The sequence below is a fragment of the Bufo gargarizans genome, chromosome 1 (assembly GCF_014858855.1).
Source record: "Bufo gargarizans isolate SCDJY-AF-19 chromosome 1, ASM1485885v1, whole genome shotgun sequence".
In the NCBI taxonomy this organism is placed as follows: domain Eukaryota; kingdom Metazoa; phylum Chordata; class Amphibia; order Anura; family Bufonidae; genus Bufo; species Bufo gargarizans.
Window position 1 is genome coordinate 242,464,456 of NC_058080.1, and position 20,171 is coordinate 242,484,626.

General features: G+C 44.4%; 1 protein-coding gene across 2 annotated transcripts in view; it reads left to right on the plus strand.

Annotated features, from left to right (window-relative positions):
- Positions 1-20,171, plus strand: part of RAP1GDS1 (Rap1 GTPase-GDP dissociation stimulator 1) — a 168,369-nt gene that overhangs the window by 63,390 nt on the left and 84,808 nt on the right. For both annotated transcript variants that reach the window (XM_044302262.1, XM_044302270.1), the window contains exon 2: positions 9,059-9,166. In XM_044302262.1, the coding sequence (XP_044158197.1) occupies positions 9,059-9,166 (108 nt within the window). The remainder of the gene's footprint in view (positions 1-9,058; positions 9,167-20,171) is intronic.

The window sequence follows — 20,171 nt, forward strand, 5'->3', positions numbered from 1 at the left end:
TCGACTGTAAAACACCTGAACACCCTATAATAGTGAGGGGACACGACTACCGGCTCCCTACACTAGACACGGAGGGAGTCGGGGTCACCTGGGATCCAGCAAACAGAAAATCACAAATGAATGTACAACACTTATCTTGTAGAAGACTGGGAAATGGGATTAGCATGCACACACACTCCATGAAGATGTATAAACCGCACACTAATCCATTATGGGGAGGAATTTAAAGGGATGCAATCAGTCCAACTACATGACAGCTGAGAGAGGCTAACGAGATGAGGAACTGAAAACCAAAACAAAGGAAGCTCAAGGAGGAGGTTCTGAAAGGCATCTGTCAGAGCTTCTCAGATGTCTGGTGGTGACAGTGGCAGACAATAGATGTCTAATCCCACCCCCCCCCCCACCCTGCCTCTATTCAAGCTTGTCTTCTCCATTTTTACATAGATGGCCAGGTCTTGTGTGGTTTTCTCAAGCAATGAAGTTGAGTTTTTACTTTTTAATCAAAAATGTGTTTTGAGGAAGTGCCTTCAGCTAAAGAGGATTCTGTGGAGTCCGAGGAGAATGTCAAGAATCATTCTGATGAACCCAGGCGGTGCGCACAGTGGAGCAAATTGCAGGCAAATACAACCCAGGTGCACCATCTAATGTGCCTTAAAGGAAACCTACAGTAATGGCACTCAAAATGTTCATCAGCTGTTTTAGCCCAACCGTGCTAAGGAATGGTACGTTAAAGGGAACCTGTTGCCTCCAAAAACCATCCCAAGCCTCCAGCAGTACCTGAGAGTAGCCAGCAGCGTGTTTCCGACGATAATTTTCTTCCTGAAGTCAGATGAAGCTAAAGCTCAGAAAACGTTCTTTTATCCCCTGCCCGTGTGATTTTCTAGTCATGCTTAAAGTGAAGGGGGCAGCGGCCTCTGCAGGAAGCGCATAGCGAAACTATCGTTGGGCGGTACGCTTCAGGCTGGGTCAGTACTTATTATCATTATTTCACAGTATTGCTACTATAGCATTTGTATAAGGTTGTCGCCATTCCCCACTGTGCACAGTGGTGGGCGGTGTATCCTGACAACATGTGTGCATGTTTTGCTACCTTAGCCACAATATACTATGCAAATATGTGTAATTAATACTAGTCCCTTATGGCTGGAGTGTTTTTTATGTTTGCCACATTCCAGCTTCTCCATATTGCTGCTTTATGTATTTTATTACATTTGATTATTGTTGTGTATGTATGAGGATTTGCCAATAAATTATGAATTTCTCTATCTTGTGTGGAGGTTTTTGATCTTGATAGGTGTTGTTCAGTTTTATAAGAGTAGCAGAAGAGCAGAGGAAGTATGCATGCTGGGAGTTGTAGTTTCACAACAGCTGGAGTGCAGGAGGTTGCCTACTGCTGGTGTAAGAGAAACAGAAGGGCAAGAGCACAAATATGGAATCGCTGAGCAGTAGAAGAACATTGCGTGGTCAGCTGAATCCAGACTCCTGTTGCACCAAATTGATGGAAGGGTCAGAATTTGGCACAAGCAGCACGAATTGATGAAGTCTTCATATCCGGTGCCAACAGTGGAGTAATGGTGTTCGTAGTGTTTTCTTCCTAAGCATTGAGGCGGGCCAAGTTCATACCTTTATGGCAGAAGGACGCTTTCAGCAGGACAATGTACCGTGCCACAAGGGTTGTATGAATTGGTTTCGGAACATAACACTTTTCCTTGAGTCCCTGGCCTTCACAGTCCCAAGATCTTAATCTTCTAGAACAGGACGTTTCCTGGTTGGGGGCCACATTGCCAGACTGAACCAATGACGAGGGCCGAAATTAAAATTTAAAGGTGTATTAACAACTGAAATATTGTACTTAAGGCATATTGAACACACATTATATACCATTAATGTCTAGTTATACTTCCAGGACTCCCATCTAATGGGAGAAATACATGAAAATTACATGTAAGCAGCCACAAGACATAGGCATACATGTCTGTTACCAGATGGTTGGGGGCCGCACAGAATGGTATCAAGGGCCGCATGTGGCCCCCGGGCCGCAGGTTGTGCACCCCTGTTCTAGAACATCTCTGGGATGAGATGGAATAGGCTGTTTAAAGCATGTCAGTGCCTCCATCTTGTTTGTGGCAACTGTCTACAATGAATCAAGATTTCAACACCCAATGGATTTTATGCCCCAACAAATTGCTGTGGTTCTGAATGCCAAAGGCGGCTGAACATGCTACTAGATAGGTGTCTCTTATAAAGTGGCCATTCAGTGTACATTCTTGTATCTGTACAGTGGACAGCAGGGGTATGAACGGGACAATATAAATGATCAGTGCAGATTCTTAGTCCGCTAGAGAAATATAACAAAATTAGTGCAAAGGAGAAGGGTGAAGCAGTATAATATAATATAATATGAGCTACTTTTGGGTAACTGTTCTAATGTTTTTTTAAACTCATTTTATACAGTATATCTCAAACATACAGGTAGCCTTACATAAAAGTAAAAAGGTATGATGGCCAAAATAAAATGTGTAATTTTTTTTTTGGCTCCTCGGCCCCTCACCTACCATGTGTCATTTGTATTGCTTTTGAGCAACCTCAAGCACCAGGATCCTGATGTGATCCACTTCTTCTCATGTAAGAATTCTAAGAGGAGAAGGCAAATCATTATATGTGGCGTCAAGACAAAATTAACTGCTTCCTCAGTAAGCCACCCCAAATATGAATGCATTTATAAAAAGGTTCTAATAGACACAGAATGCATTTTTTAGGACAAGCTGATGGAACAGGAAAACGTTATGTGCACTTTCCTATTGTCTGCTATCGTATCTAATCTATTGTGCATTAATCTGATGGATGCATGCGACGCCAGAGTGCTTGAGCCCTTGAGGTCTTCTAGCAGCCATGTTTTAGCAATCTGATTTCTCTGTAAATGAACAGTCGCCTCTTATCTGCAGAATCCAGTGTGCGGAGAGGTTGTTCTGAATGAACAAATACAATTCATACTCCTAAAACTGTTCACAGATAAGTGTCCTAGTGAGATCATCTAAACCATGAATAATGTGATTGGACCCATTTCTTCACAGTTTATCTTACATGTGTACTAAAAGTAAAAAAGCGCCAGGCTTGTCTCGGTAGATGTACTCCAGGGGCAACTGCTGCCATGCTAAACCCCTGTGTGGCTCGGCAGTAGGGGAACTTGCTGAGATGATGCATATTCATATGTATTTGTACTTGGTTTTGCATTGAGGAGTAAAGGCAACTCACTTTATTGCTGAATTGACCCCCGCCCCAATACCAGGATGGCACCCTTTATAGTTTAAAGAGATTTTCCCATAATGGATTTTTTGCCCCCGATAGACAATAAATCTCTGTTCGCTGAGTTTCCCCACCTTAGATCTGACACCTATGTCTTGTAGATGTAGGTATTTGACATGCAGCCGACATATCATCTTGTGTGGCGGAAAACCGTTTTACACTGCCAGCATAGTGCTCTGGCGTAGAATGTCTGGAATCGGCCGGACACAAACTGGTATTTGTAAGGCCAATTCTCGGCATATTTTGCCAGCATTCCGGATCTCCACCAGACTCCATTATAGTTATTGAGGCCGGAGAGCAGTGATGGATCTGTCAGGCTTTCCCTGACTGGAACAGCCTACCAGATCTGTAAACACTAGTGTGAAACTAGCCTTAAATGGAGTCGGTCACCAAAATCTGACAATCTAAACTGCCTACGTGGTGCTCTAGCACAACTGCACAAGATTCCAAAGGTACCTTTGTTGTAGTCTTCTGACTTTCACCAGCTGAAAAAACATAATTTTATGTATATGCAAATGAGGGCTCGCAAGTGCCCAGGGGCGGGGTTCTTGTTGTAGGTGCCCAGGCTACTCTGCCTTCTTTTCATATTACCCCTCCCCAGCCTCTTTCTGGTCCCGCCCTATAAGGCTGTTTCATCATCCCAAGTATCGTCCGAGATTCGGCGCGTGCGCAGTTCAGCGCCAGCCCGAGCATGCACACTGCAATGTGGATATACTTACCTTTCTCTTGCTCGGCTTGCCTCCAGTCTCCCTGCTTGCTTCCGGTCCGCCCCCTTGCCGCTGGTTTTGTGCTGTCCACAGACGCATGCGCACAACATGAAGCAATGCCACTCCCCACAATGGGCATTGTAGTGCCTGGGCCGGCGCTGAACTGCGCACGCGCCAGATCTCGGCCAGTACTTGGGATGATGAAACAGCCTTATAGGGCGGGACCAGCAAGAGGCTGGGGAGGGGTAATATGAAAAGAAGGCAGAGCAGCCTGGGCACCTACAACAAGAACCCTGCCCCTGGGCACTTGCGAGCCCTCATTTGCATATACATAAAACTGTTCTTTTTCAGCGGGTGAAAGTGAGAAGAATACAACATAGGTACCATTGGAATCTTGTCTAGTTGTGCTAGAGTGCCACGTAGGCAGTTTTTATTGTCCTATTTTGGTGACGGACTCCCTTTTAAAAAGACAAGTCCAACAAGTCCTTGTCATGCAGATTAAAGTAGATGCCAATCAAAAGCTTTTATGGATCCTTAAAGGGGTATCCCAGATTTTAGATATTGATGGCCTATCTAGTGGATAGATCATAAGTATCAGATTGACTGTCCCCACCTCCACTAATCGGCTGTTTTCAGACTGGCGCTGGAAAAACAGTGGTGGCATTATGCAGTGGCTGTGTTGGCATACTGCAGTTGAAGTCAAGGGGGGTGGGGTGTTATCATTAGGGGAAAATTTTAAGTCAGTTTTCCTAGTGTCTATGTTGGTGTACTTTGTCACATTTATCAAATGTCTTATGATGTTTGATAGGTTTGAGGAGGAGACAAACACTTTTTTTTGCTTAGAAAAGCTTCTCCAGTTTTCCTTCCCCATCCTCCTACTAGAGTGCGACTTTAAAATTTTTTTTTTTTTTTTAAGTCTCAATCACTCAGTGAAACTCATTAACATAACTAACCATGCCCACTTTCCCATCAATTTTTTCAAAACTGGAGTGAGTGGTGCAAAAATGGGAAAGTCGCAACATTTTTACGCAAAATGGGGCTTTTGCAACTTTTTGAAGTCCGAATTCTGGAGTGAAGGCATGATAAACCAGGGTCAAAGCCTTTAGGCCACTTGCAGACGAGCGTGTCCGGATTAGGTCTGGATGCATTGCGGCAAACCTGCGCGAGTAGGTACGCAATTGCAGTCTGTTTTGACTGCGATTACGTTTTGTTGTTCAGTTTTTATCGCGCAGGTGCAATGCATTTTGCACGCGCATGATAAAAAAACTGAATGTGGTACCCAGACCCGAACTTCTTCACTGAAGTTCAGGTTTGGGTTCATGGTTGTGTAGATGTAATTATTTCCCCTTATAACATGGTTATAAGGGAAAATAATAGCGTTCCTTCATACTGAATGCTTAGTACAGGGTCAATTTGAGGGTTAAAATTATTATTTTTTTGCTCACCTCCTCCAATTGATCGCGTAGCTGCTGGTCTCCTGTTCTTTCTTCAGGACCTGTCAAAGGATCTGTGGTGACGTCACTGAGCTCATCACATGGTCCATCACCACGTGATGGACCATGTGACGTGACGTCACCACAGGTCCTTTACCTGGCACCTCATGATTAAAGAAGTAAGAAGAGATCGGACACTACGCAATCAAGAGGAGGAGGTGAGTTAATTTTTTAATTTTTTTTTTTAATCCTCAATTGACCTTCTAAGCATTCTGTATTAAAGAATGCTATTATTTTCTCTTATAACCATGTTATAAGGGAAAATATTACAGTGAATAGACTGTCATCTTAGCAACCATGCGTGAAAATCGCACCGCATCCGCACTTGCTTGCGTATGCTTGCGATTTTCACGCAGCCCCATTCACTTCCGTGGAAAAAGCACAATATAGAGCATGCTGCTTTTTTCACGCAACACACAAGTGATGCGTGAAAATCATCGCTCATGTGCACAGCCCCATAGAAATAAATGGGTCCGGATTCAGTGTGGGTGCAATGCGTTCACCTCACGCATTGCACCCGTGCGGAAAACTCGCCCGTGTGAAAGAGGCCTTACAATATCCATTTATGGGACACCTAAAACACCATAATCAGTTTTCATTTATATCTAGAGACTAATATATCCATAATTGCAGAGCTGTGATTACAATAATTTTGAGGGTCAGTCGTCTGTGTGGTAATTTTACTATTCGGTTGCGCAGTATCTCTATTTAGGGAAGAGGTCGCGCTATATTTTTTAGTCAAGGAGGAATACAAAAGTTCAAGTAATTCAAATATTTAAAATTCCAATAGGTACTCATAATGTTAAGGGGTTGCTATTTATACAGGGAAACCATTACTCGTCTTCTCTATAACCATCTCCATCTGATACTCCAAAGACAGACTGATGGGGACTTTAGATTGTGAGCCCCATTGGGGACAGTGGTCTGTCTGTAAAGCGCTGTGGAATATAGTGGGGCTATATAAGTGCGTAAAATAAATAATAAATACAGAAGCCGACTGAATCCCTAGCTTTCTTGAAGCATCAAATCAGTCATTCAAAAACTGTACACATAAGTAAAGCTGACTATACTCATCGCCAATCATCTGGCGAGCGTTCATTTTGCAGACACTGCCATCCACATTTTAGTCCATATTGGCCGTTAGTGGTTCAATCTGTCCATACATGTTCAATGAAACTAGCGATGGATGACAGATCTTTTTGGGAACGTCCTTTCAAAGAAAGATCTTTCATCCAGGGAAAAAAACACAGCCGACTTCTTTTCAGATGATAATGGTTTATCACCGGGCGGCTAAAACGAACGTTCGACAATTGTTCATTTGGTTGAAATTGTCTGTTTTGATCAACTTTAGACTAAGGCTACTTTCACACTGGCGTTTTGGCTTTCCGTTTGTGAGGTCAGTCATAGGCTCTCACAAGCCGTCCAAAACGGATCAGTTTTGCTCTAATGCATTCTGAATGGAAAAGGATCCGCTCAGAATGCAACAGTTTGCTTCCGATCAGTCTCCATTCCGCTCAGGAGGCGGACAACAAAACGCAGTCTGCAGCGTATTGGTGTCCGTCTGACGAAACTGAGCCAAATGGATCCATTCTGACACAATGTAAGTCAATGGGGACGGATCCGTTTTCACTGAAACAATCTGGCACAATAGAAAACTGATCTGTCCTCCATTGACTTTCAATGGTGTTCAAGACGGATCCGTCTTGGCTATGTTAAAGATAATACAAATGGATCCGTTCTGAACGGATGCAGATGATTGTATTATCTGAACGGATCCATCCATGACGGATCCGCACAAAACGCTAGTATGAAAGTAGCCTAATGTGTATGGCCACCTTAACAATTGAACAGGGGGGTCGTGGGGGTAGTGGGTAGCACTTTGGAAGGTGAAACCAGAATGGAGAACTAGGGGCAATGGGTGGCTTGGTCTCTTTGTGGCAAAGTGACATCAGTGATGGGATGTAGAAACTCATGCCGTATCCCTAGTCGCCTCACTGACTGGCATCTTTTTTGACTAACAAGATCATGGCGGTGGTGCTGCTGTACAAACAAGAGCCCCCCTCCACAGTGGTCTGAGTGGCATGGGATCAACTTGTCATCAGCAGCCTGTTTAGTTATGACAAAGCTACTTACTCTCTGCCTACTCCTGGTTGTGATCTGCAGGTGTGGGGCTTTGGATGTTTTGGGCAGCAGCAGTATTGCTGTGCTGCTTCTGCATGTACTCTGGCTGCACCCTCCATGTACTCTGCCTGCGCCCTCCATGTACTCTGCCTGCGCCCTCCATGTACTCTGCCTGCGCCCTCCATGTACTCTGCCTGCGCCCTCCATGTACTCTGCCTGCACTCTCGCTCTTCGATATACTTCTGTTAATAAATTTCAGCAACACTGTCCCTAGCACATGAGCACTTGCCACATCTCTCCCTATGCTCAGCTCACAGGACAATGGTGGAGACCGCGCCGGATGAGGGTTTTATAGGGCTGTGACATGTCAGGGGATGGGATCTGCAGATTGGCTGGCTGCACGGCATTATGGGTGATCTCGCATTTCCGGGCATCTTACACTCAATTTGTAACATGTGCAGCCACCATTTTAAGAATGTCTGATTCGTTACCACAAAGCACAAGGAAATTTGGATTAGGCTACTTTCACACTCGCGTTTGGTGCGGATCCGTCATGGATCTGCACAATGGATCTGTTCAGAAAAGATCAGTTTGTATTATCTTTAACATAGCCAAAACGGATCCGTCTTGAACACCACGTCAATGGGGGATGGATCTGTGTTCTATTGTGTCAGTGTGAAAACGGATCCGTCCCCCTGACTTGCAGTTTCGTCAGACGGACACAAAAACGCTGCAAGCAGTGTTTTGGTGTCCGCCTCCAAAGCAGAATGGAGACTGAACGGGGGAAAACTGATGCATTCTGAGCAGATCCTTTTCCATTCAGAATGCATTAGGGCAAAACTGATCCGTTTTTGGACCGCTTGTGAGAGTCCTGAACTGATCTCGCAAAAGGAAACTAAAACGCCAGTCTGAGAGTAGACTTATTTGCGAATCGAAGTTTTCCTAAACGTCAGACTGAATTCCGCTTCGAATGCTTCACTTCACTCAACACTAGTGATTGCGTCTATTTCAATAAAAGTATGTCATTTTATTTATGTTGCCTGCCATGGAGTGGTGACTTTTTTTTAGCGCCTTTATAAAAAAAAGTCGCACTTCATAAATGTGACACAAAAGTGATGTACTCTGAAATTCTGTCCAGATTTTCACACAAACCTGTAGGTGGCACTAGAAGGTGCGGTGCTAAGGTGCTAAAAAAAAAACAAAAAAAAAAAACAAACCCTAATGGTGACTTTTTGAAGCCCGAAGTCTGGTGCGTAGAGCTTGATAAACTCCCCCGAGTCCATCTTTGCCCTGCACTCCTGCATTTCATCCCGTCTATCCTACCGCTACAGATCTCATTCCCACTAATGTAAACCAGATAGCGATACAATGCAGACGCAATTAGTGACTGTGCTGATTTCTTACAGTTTCAATGCTTCCGGTATATTGCAGATAATTTAAGCGACACCTTAGAGAAACTGAAGTTGACTGGATCTGACCGCGCATCTGACAAGTTAGATGGATGTTTGGATTGTCTGCTCCAGGCTCTTGGTCAAAACAGTAAGTTCCCGAATCATCTTTCTACTAAATACATGGTTGCAAATGTCGTCCAATTGATTTGCCTGTAATTCTCTGCAGATATACCTGATAGAAGCTCGGTATATGTGGCTTGCAAGAGAGATGGGACTCTTCAGGCAAGAAATGCTTTATGAAATAGTAAGGAGTAATAAATCGCATTCCCAGAGACTCTGGTTTCAATTATAACCGAGTCTGACTGAATATAAAGCGGTTATGGCTGGGCCATTTTGCTAAAAAAAAAAAAGTAAAAAAAAAAAAAATTGTCAATTTAAAGGGGTTATCCAACTTTGGATAGTTCATCATTATCTGGTCCATGGGGGTCTGACACCCAGGACGCCCACCAATTGTCTGTTTGAGGAGGCTGTGGTGCTTACAGGAGAACCAGGTCCTTCTCAAACAATTGTCCCCGGTGTCGAGCTCCCACTGTTCAAATGCTGATGACCTGTCCAGAGGATAAGTCCTCACTTTCAAAGAGTCGGATAACCCTTTTAGGGACAATTATCGATTTTGATTTTTAGTGACTCCATTTTGGGACTAATTGATCAACTTTTAATTTTTTTTGGTGTGGTAGTAGATAAAAAGCTAATCTGACATTGCACTTTGCACTTAATAATGTACAACGGTCATCTACCGGAATAACTGGCATGTTATTGGATGGGTCATTACAATTATCGCGATACCAAAGATGTGTTCTTTGATACTTTTGCACAATAATGGCACAACTCATGCAAAAAAAAAAATCAGTTTTTTATGTCAACACATTCCAAGAGCCATAACTATAGATTAATTTTCCTACTCTACTTATGTTATTCAATTCAATTAATCACCTACATGATAGACATCCAAGCAAATCGGTGACCTTTTCAAGGTAAGGCTAGGTTCACCTCTGCAGCCACATTTTGAAATATTATGGTTATTAATGCGTTCGTGTAGACCCAAGGGTTTGGGTAGAGTTCAGGAGAACAGTGACGGCCCCCATCAGCTCTACTTTTTCTTGCTTAGACCCTCAGTATGTGTAGATTTTTGAAGCTGCGCTTTTGTAAACTGCTGACTCGAGGTTCTTTACTTTATTCTGTGACCGGCTTATGTTAGTCATTTCTTCCCTAAAAGCACAAAACCACAAACATTTCAAACTTTCTTACTCAGGGTAGAGCTAATGCTAAAATAATAGTGAAGACTGGTTTTGATTCTGTCACTTCTGCCACATTATTACCATTAGTCTGACTTGCATTAGTCCAGTGGTAGCATTCCTATGGCACCTCTCTGTGGGCACACACACCCTGGAAAAAGTCTATGGTGTACCCATATGCCTTAGACTTTTCCTGCCATTCATCAGCGCAGGGCGCACTATGAACAGCACAGGCAGCGCACTGAATGTAGGCAGGCTATTATAGCTAAATGATAAAATACATGGAAGATATACTGTATTGATATTCAGGTTAACTCTCTGTGTTGGATATTCGCGATAAATCCGTAGGTTTTGGGTTGCAGCTTGGGCACTCTGCCTTTTAAAAATTCATAATTGCTGCTTTAGTCATACCAGACTGAGATTCAAAAAAAGGGTTAAAGGGGAACCACCTACAAAAGGAGTTCTCTATTTTAAACAAGTTTTCCTATTTTAGACATTAATGGCATATCCACAGGGTCTGCACCTATCTGCCGAACAGGTGTGACCCTCTCCATCTGCAATGAGCAAGACCGTGCAGTGGGTCCAGATATGGATATAGAAGTCTATTGTTTTTGTTCGTGACGCCAATTGCAGCGTGCGCAGGGTACAGTCTTGGGGCCCTTTAAGGTGTTGCAACTCACGTACCAGGTGAGGAATGCCAGAGTGATGTAATGTCTCTGTGTGGTAATAGTAATAGTGTCAACGGTATCTCCTACCTTGGTACGGCTGGACTCCTGGATCCTGGCTCACTTGCGATAAATGAGTGCTAGTAGGAGTAATTGAGGAACTTGGTAGTAATGAATGAGATCCAGACTTGGAATATAATTCAACTTGTCTTTACTGCAGGCAGCATTAATCCATATGAGGTACAGCAATAGTCTCAGGTCCCAGCAGGTATTGGCAATGTATGGCAGGGATCAATATCTCTTCTGCTCTTATCATGTGCCTGGAGGATATGGCAGGAATCGGTCTTCTGCTCTGTCTATCTTCTGCTGTGTATGGGACTGACTAGCTGAGGAGGAATTTGGCTTCACCTGGTCTCTGGATGGTTTCTCACAGTGATGCTCACAGGGAATGGCTCTTCCTGGAGGTCTGGAGGTGCTGCTTTCTTGTCAACCAGCTGAGGCTGAAGGCTCAGACTTGGGATGAAGATCCTTGGTTTCAGCCGAGACTCGATCCTGGGTTGGGATCCCTAGAACTGGGAGCTCCTACCAGCACAGCCTTCCCCAAGCAGGGGTAGCTGGCACACTAACTATAACTTCCTTTCCTCCCCATGAGACAGGACATGAGCCAGCCCACTTCTGATCAGAGGGGGAGCTAAACTGGAATAAACTATTCCAGTTTAGAAACACTAAACTGTCTAAAGTCCTGCTAACACATTGCTACCACTTGCTGAAATTACCGCAAATATATGTAACAGGCTTAGAAAATGCACATTTGTGAGATATATTGAATAAAATCACATTAGATGACAAGGCACATGTTACCAACCAATAGTAGCGGGGAAACAGACTTTAGTAACATAACTCTGGGATGTTACACATCCACTTCAAAAGGCTTTCTCAGACATTTGCAGAACTCCCTGTGACATAAATAAAGAGAGCCACGCATGCGCAGCCACCTTTCCATGCCGACTGTGGGGTGGTATGAGGACCTCATTCTGGAGATAGGTGTGGTTCTCAGAGGTATTCTACATAGTCATTCACTCGTTTGTCATTGACCACATCTTTTAGGATGGTGTAAAAATTTATTGGCAGCAAATTCCTCCTCCAATAATTGCCCAATACACTGTAAATCTAATAAACAAGCACCCAATCTACTTGCTGTATCATAGATCAGTGCTCATTACTGGCAATCTGTCCATTCCTGTAAAAGTAGTCCGTGTTCCCCTATCCTTTATGCTTTCCTGTTTTAGCCCATTAAACCACCATGACGTAAATACGCTTCAGGGATTGACGTATATTATGCCTTCATGACGTACAGTTACGTGTCGGTGCTTGTGGGGGCACAGAAGCTCTGCCAGCACAATCCCTGTGGGAACCTGGCATTGACTGACTCCCAATTACTTGCTGTCAGTAGTGACCTTGGCAGTTAAAGTTTTTTTATTATATTTTTTTTTGCACAAGACATGTTGTTACTGTGCAAAAGTATAAAAAAATAAAAAACAAAACCATAAATGGGAGTTAAGCTGCGGTACCCTGGCACGGCCACCACACAATGGACAGAGCCTTCTACTTTTGTCTCCACGGCTGCATGAAAACAGCTGATTGATGGTCGTGCCAGGTGTCAGACCCCACCAATCTGATATTGATTAACTCCCTGTAGGATAGGTCATCAATATCCAGAAGCCAGAATATTTCTTTAGTGCCAAATAGGCTTGGGGAGAGATTTTTTTTTTTTGTTAAATCAGTGTGAAATGGGGAGAATCACAATTGGGTTGTGGCCAGAGGATAGAGTAGTAGCATAGGAAACCATAGACATGCCTTCAGAGTGGCAGGACTGAAATTTGAAATCATTTGTCACTCCAGTAATCCGCACATCAATAAAAATATGTCGAGTTTATACTTCCCCTGCTGTGTGCAGTTCACCGTGACTGAATCATGGTGTCTGTGATCACCTTTCTTTTTCCATTCGCTGTGATAGAGGATAGGATAACATGTATTCTGCCACATTATTTAGTGAGGACACTTTATTTAATAAGCCGAGCGTCTGGATTTTATCATGGGACATCGCTTAAGGTGACACACTGCATCTGGTTCACATTGTACCAGATCTTCATTTTTTTTCCCTCTTTAATGCCCTTTATTTTCCCAATTTCTCTAGAATAGTATGAGAACAAATGCTTGTACAACTCTCAGGCCACCTGTAATGGTTTCCTGAGTGGTGCCCTCTGCATTATGGATTTGGCTTCATTATTCTTTCTTATTAAAGGTGTCCATACTTCAGTAGCTGGTGGCTAAGCAGCTGTCCCTCCAGAGGGCGCCGTACACAGCCTTGCAGAAGAAAGGTGCCCTCAGACACCTCTAGCAGCAGCTTGCTTTCTGGTAGAACAAACGGACCGGGTGTTAAAATTCATTGCTCCCAATCCTTCCCTCCCCCAACATCATTTGTGGTGGACTAGTTGGAAGATCCCATACACATTAGATTGTTGACCGACCTGACCAACAATACTCACTGTGTACAGGAACCGTTGTACCCTGCCAAGTTAAAATGAATTGGGTATAGGAAATGGAAGTAGTAGGCCCCTGTCACCTGCTATATACCAAATCAGAATATTGGGTAAGATCTAGGAGTGATGGCTTTTTCTTTATAATGAAAAGAGTTAGGGTTGTATTAACATCACTAATGCCATGCCTAGCCTGGAGCGATCTCCTCCACAGTATGGGGAGGAGTGATCACTAATGCCATGCTTAGGCTACTTTCACACTGTGTTTAGTGCGGATCCGTCATGGATCTGCACAAACGCTTCCGTTCAGATAATACAACTGCATGCATCTGTTCAGAACGGATCCGTTTGTATTATCTGTAACATAGCCAAGACGGATCCGTCTTGAACACCATTAAAAGTCAATGGAAGATGGATCCTTTTTCTATTGTGCCATATTTTGTCAGTAAAAACGGATCCGTCCCTATTGACTTGCATTGTGTGTCAGAATGGATCTGTTTGGCTCAGTTTCGTCAGATGGACACCAAAATGCTGCAAGCAGCGTTTTGGGGTCTGCCTCCAAAGCGGAATGGAGACAGAATGGAGGCAAACTGATTCATTCTGAGCGGATACTTTTCCCTTCATAATGCATTAAGGGCAAAACGGATCCGTTTTGGACCGCTTGTGAGATCCCTGAACGGATCTCACAAACAGAAACCAAAACGCCAGTGTGAAAGTAGCCTTAGCCTGCAGCGATCTCCTTCACAGTATGGGGAATAGCGATCGCTAATGCCATCCCTCGTCCCCATTTTGACTAGTTGTTTGCCTGCAGCAGATCATGATTAGACAGCAGGACCTGCCGCCGGCAAACAATGATTTTTTATTTATTTTTTTACTCGTTTTATTGAGAATATCAACCAAAATTGGTACATTTATACATATGACATTATCTTGAATCATACATGATAACTTACATACATTGCCATGAAACAGTACAATACAGTCAGAATGTAATACAGTGTCGTCCTGAAGGCAGTAAAAGCAGCAAATAGAAAAGAAGGAACCACGTGGTATCTCCTGATAAAGTACCCTTTCTCCTCACCCCCTATCCAGCATACACATTACATATTTAAATATGCATTATTATGTAGGTTGCACTGAGTGCATATGAGATGGCATGGCAGTAACTGGTGAAGAGCACCAAGAACCCCAAATTTTCTCAAATTTCTAAGGGCACTTCCTATTACCATACATTACTTTTTCATAGGGCAAAATTTGGTTCACCAGCGTCTTCCACTGGCCTATTGTCAGCGGCCTGTCCGCCATCCACCGCAAGGCTATAGCTTTTCTAGCTAGGAATAGGGACTCTCTTAGGAAAGTACAAATATACAGTGAGCGTGAGTCACTATCCACTATCCCCAAAAGGCACATCTTAGGACAGCAGGGAATCACCTCCGTGATCAGAGTGGACAATATATCCACTACTTTCCTCCAAAAGGGTTGTACGTACCGGCAGTCCCAGATAAGATGCCAGAAATCCGCATTTTCCCGAGCGCATCTGTGGCATCTCGTGTGGTCTAGCCTACCCATTCTGTGCAACCTGGTAGGTGTTAAATAACTCCTGTAGAGAATGAATAACTGAGTAAGCCTATTGTTGAGAGAAGGCGATACAGTTGACGGCGCACACAAAGCCTCAGCCCATTCCTCATCAGTGAGCTGAGGCACCCTTTCTTTCCACCTAGTCTCCACCAGCAGGGGTTTGGAGCGTACTTTCAGATCTAGAAGATGCGTGTATAAAGTCGAGACCATCCCCTTTGGCCCCTGCGTCCTGAGTATGCCTATCAGTGGGTATTTGGAAATGTTCCTTACCTCCCCATGAAATTGAGCCTGGAGAGCATGTCTGAGCTGTAGGTACCTGTAAAAATGGCGCCTCAGTACCCCAAACTTCTCCTGAAGCTGAGAGAATGAGTAAAGAACACCCTTCTCGTACAGATCCCTCGAAGTGAAAATGCCGTAATTTTCCCAGACAGCCCTACCTTCGCAGTGCCGTAGGTGTGGAAACATGGGATTGTTTCACACTACGATATCATCAGGTAGGACTTGATATTGTTGGAGCTTGGCAGCTCTCCAGACCTGGTGAGCTAACCTGTGTAAAGGCAAAAGTCGTCCCTCTATTGACTGGATGTTTTCTAGAACCGTCCACAAAGTTGAGACCCAAATGATTCCTTAAATAAAATTCAGAATTCGGTATGGCAGACTGCGAAACCCATGTAGTTAAGGATCTAAGCTGTCCTGCTAAGAAGTACAAAAATAAATCTGGCATAGCAGCTCCTCCCTGCTGCCAACCTCTCTGTAGATTATCAATGGCCAGCTTCCTCCCCTCTTTACCCCAGACAAATCTCGCTATAGCTGAGTGCAGCCGTACAGAGAAGCTCCTCGGAAGTGGGGTGCATGCGTGTCCCAATAGGTATAATGCTTTGGGTAGGAGAACCATCTTGACAAGATTCAATCTGCCCATAACTGATAGAGGTAGTGTGGCCCATGACTTGAATTTGTCTAAAGCATAAGACTCAATAGGGGTAATGTTAAGCTGATGTGACCTCGTAGGGGTCTTGGTAATGATGACTCCCAAATATTTGAAATGTTCCACCACCATAAGATTGTGATAAACCGGAGGCCATTGCGGGGACCACAAGGGCATAAGGGCCGATTTGGACCAGTTAATGCGTAGGCCGGAAAAATCACCAAATTGATCGATCAATTCAATCGCCCGCAGCAGGGACGAATCCACATCGTCCATGAATAGAATAAGATCATCAGCATACAACCCTAGTCTATCCTCCCTACCTCCCACAGCCACCCCCTTGAAAATATTGTCTTGGCGTATTCTAATGGCTAGATGTTCAATTGCCACCGCGAACAGCAATGGGGATAAGGGACACCTGCCGGGTACCGCGGTATAGAGGAAATGTGGGGGACAAGGATCCATTAATCATAATATTAGCTGTAGGACGGTGATAAAGCACTTTAATCCATTTGATAAAAATAGGGCCAAATCCAAAACATTTTAGGGTGTGTAGCAGGAACTCCCATTCAATAGAATCAAATGCCTTGGCCGTGTCTAGGGATTGTAATCAAGGTTCAGTAATGATATTGGGCGGTAAGAGCCGCATTCTAAGGGGTTTTTATCTGGCTTCAGGAGAACCACCATAGAAGCATCATATAGGGAATCTGGTAAATAGCCCTTCTCCAAGGAGGCAGTATACACTTTGCGCAGCTGAGGCCCTAAAATATCCTCATATTTAGAGTAAACCTCCAGGGGATTTGCCCAAATTCAAACCCTTAATCGCCGCGACCACCTCCTCCAGCATGATCTCTTCATCAAGAAGCCCCCTATCCAAGGGGGACAATTGAGGATGAGCCACTTCACTCAAATACCAATGGAGTGCAGGCAGAGTATACTGAGTTCTTGAGGAGTATAGTTCACTGTAGAATTCCCTGAATCTGTGCAATATTCCACCAGGGTCCTCCGTTACGGTTCCATCTGCATCCTGTATACGAATGATCGGAGGAGCCATAGTATTACGTCTGATAACCTGCGCTAGGACCCTCCCCGTCTTACTACCCTGCTCAAAAGCCTGTTTAAGGAAGAAGAGCTTGCGATCACTCTTTTCCTGTAAGCATCTAATCTAATCTATTCTCCTCGGAGGGATTGGAGACATATATGTTCTCAGCTACCTTGCATAGTGCACACAACTCCTCCTCCTTAAGCCTCGCAGTTTTCTTTAGGTAAGATATAGATGATTTGGCACAACCCCTTACATAAGCTTTCAGGGTATCCCACACTATAAGAGCATCACTGTCCCCTTCCGCATTTAAGTTCAGAAACACTCTCAGTTGGTCAGGAATATGGTCATTTATATTCATCAGGGACAGCCAGAACGGATGTATGTGCAGACTATGACCACGTGGCTCCCCTTCAGATGAAAGCAGAGTCCCCACAATGGGCGCATGGTCAGACGGTCCCTGAGGCATATATTTCACGTCCGAAATTGACAGGTAGGCCTGCGCATCACATAATAGGTAATCTATGCGGGATAACGCCCCCCTGGAGGGTGTGAAACAGGAGAACTCCCTGTTAGAAGGATTTCTCTCCCTCCACACGTCTAGCCACCCCAGTTCCAAGATGAATCGTCCCAGCCGCGTGACACCCGTTTGTGTACCATCTGCACAACGGTTGGCCTGAAACCTATCTAATGTCTCATTACCCACCATGTTAAGGTCTCCCATGCACAGTACCTTAGAGAATGGGAACTGGGCTGCAAAGCTCGCCGCAGCCTGCAGAACAGAGAGGTTGGCAGGAGGAGGTACATACACGTTTAGTATAACATATGGTACGCCATTTAAATGTGCGACTACGAAAACATACTGGCCCTCAGGATCCGTCACCTCTTTATGTACCTCCCACCTTCCCGATCGGTGAACCAACAGGGACACACCCCTAGAATATGACGTGCCGTAAGCACTTTTTACCCATTGCACCCAAGGTTTGCACAATCTACCCTCTGTTTCGGCTGTGACATGGGTTTCCTGGAGGCACAATATGTGGGGGTTATATAACCTGACTTGTGCGAATACCGCCATACGTTTCCTGGGACCCCCAAGACCACGCACATTCCAGGACATATATGTTATGGAAGCCATGAGTACATTGTGACCATTGATGAGTAGGATGATCCAGGAAACCCACATGCACTCGCCAAAATACTGAAGCGGCAATGTATAACACAGCAAAAGATGATGTACCAGTAAACATACAAACAGTTAAACAAATAACTGAACAGTGGATCCCGGCGTACCGGGTGATAAACACATCTGAAGCACATTACATTAGTGACCATGGTATCGGGGGACCTGCACAGTGTAGAGATATTGCAAACAAGTGCAGGTGAGAGCGCTGTCTTCCAATATCAATTACAAGCATGGCTAATAATTCGATTAACCTGAAAACATAACCTATAGGCATATTCCGAACATACTCACGGGCCCCTCACACCCGTTAGCCGTCATATGAAAAGTTCGCATGGAAGTCCAGGAGATCCTTAAGTGCTCAAAATAAAAGATCCAAAGGGTGAGAAAGATCAGTCCCGTGACCAGAACAAGTGTAATAACTGTAGGCATATTACGGACAGACTAATGGACTCCTCACACCCGTTAGCCGTAAGATGAAAAGTTCGCATGGAAGTCCAGTAGAACCTTATTTGCCCAAGATGAAGGAACCAAAGGGTGAGCAGGATCTAACCCGTGTCCAGAACAATTGTGAGCGCTGTCCCAGGAGTGATTCCTCATCTCTGGGGCACGTTTCGGGGTCTCACTAGGAGCCAGTCCTCGGCCTCCCTGGGGTTATTGAAGAAGTGTGATTTTCCCGCCATCCAAGACTCTCAAACGGGCCGGATAGGCCATAGAATATTTTAAATCCATATCTCGTAAGCATTTCTTTATAGATGTAAACGTAGCCCTCTTCTTCTGCAGCTCTGCCGAGAAATCCGGATACAAGGATATGTTAGCAGACCCAAGGGTGATGGTTTGTTTGATTCTAACCTTGGAAAGAATGAGGATCGTGATCCTGCCAGTTGAGCATGCGGGCGAGGAGTGGTCTTGACGGGGCCCCTGGTGGAGTCATCCGAGCCGACACCCGGTGGGCTTTCTCTACCGCAAAGGTCGCCGAGACGGACGCGTCCGGGAACGTTGATTTGAACCATCAAACGATGATTCTTAAGCATGCTAAGGGCTGTATTACAATGACCGATGGTCGGCCAGATTATCACCAAAAAGTGTTTTATAGGAATGCTTGTTAGTAGTGATCTGGCTGTGTAGTACAGCCCTAAAAGTGCAGCCAATTGCCAGATGAATAAGCAAATGCGTTCCTATGAGCGCTCGTTAGTGATGATCTGGCCAACCATTGACCAGTGTAATATAGTCCTAACTGGTTTATTTATGTTTTCTAAGAACGATTGTATGCTTTGTGTGAATGTAGCCTCCATTGTCTTTGTGAGATGTCATGGAACTTGTCAGGTTGAACATGGTGTCTAATCTGCAGGCAGCATGTTACATAGCCGGAGGAGCTGAGCAGACTGATGTGTAGTTTTGTTGTAAAATATTCTGTATAAGGCTAGCTTTTGGGGAGTAGCCTGCCGGAGATGTCTGGATGCAGCATTCCCGGACACTACCTGACATCTGCTGGCCCCATTCACTATAATTGGGACCAGCGAAGAACCGGCTACAACCTGGCAAACATGCCTGCCTGGCATGTTTGCCGGGTTCTAGCCAGATCTCTGCCAATCCTCATTATAGCAAATGAGACCGGACGGCAATGCAGTACCTTCCGGAAATGCAGAGAGATCTGGCAGGCTGTTCCCTGCAGCGCCAGGGTGAAACTAGCCTAACTTGTATGTAATCAGTTTCAATACCTTCTTTTTCTGTGCTTAGAAGTCCAGTGGACAGTCCTCATCAGTGATGGATATTCCCCTATAACTGAGAAAAGTGCATACATGTCAATCACAGGCTCATAAAATTATTTAGTCTATCTGGCTGAAAACGTTCTGCAGAGCATATAAATAAAAGGTTTAGTTACAGCTTGTCCTTAATTGACCCTTGCATAATTATTATGCATA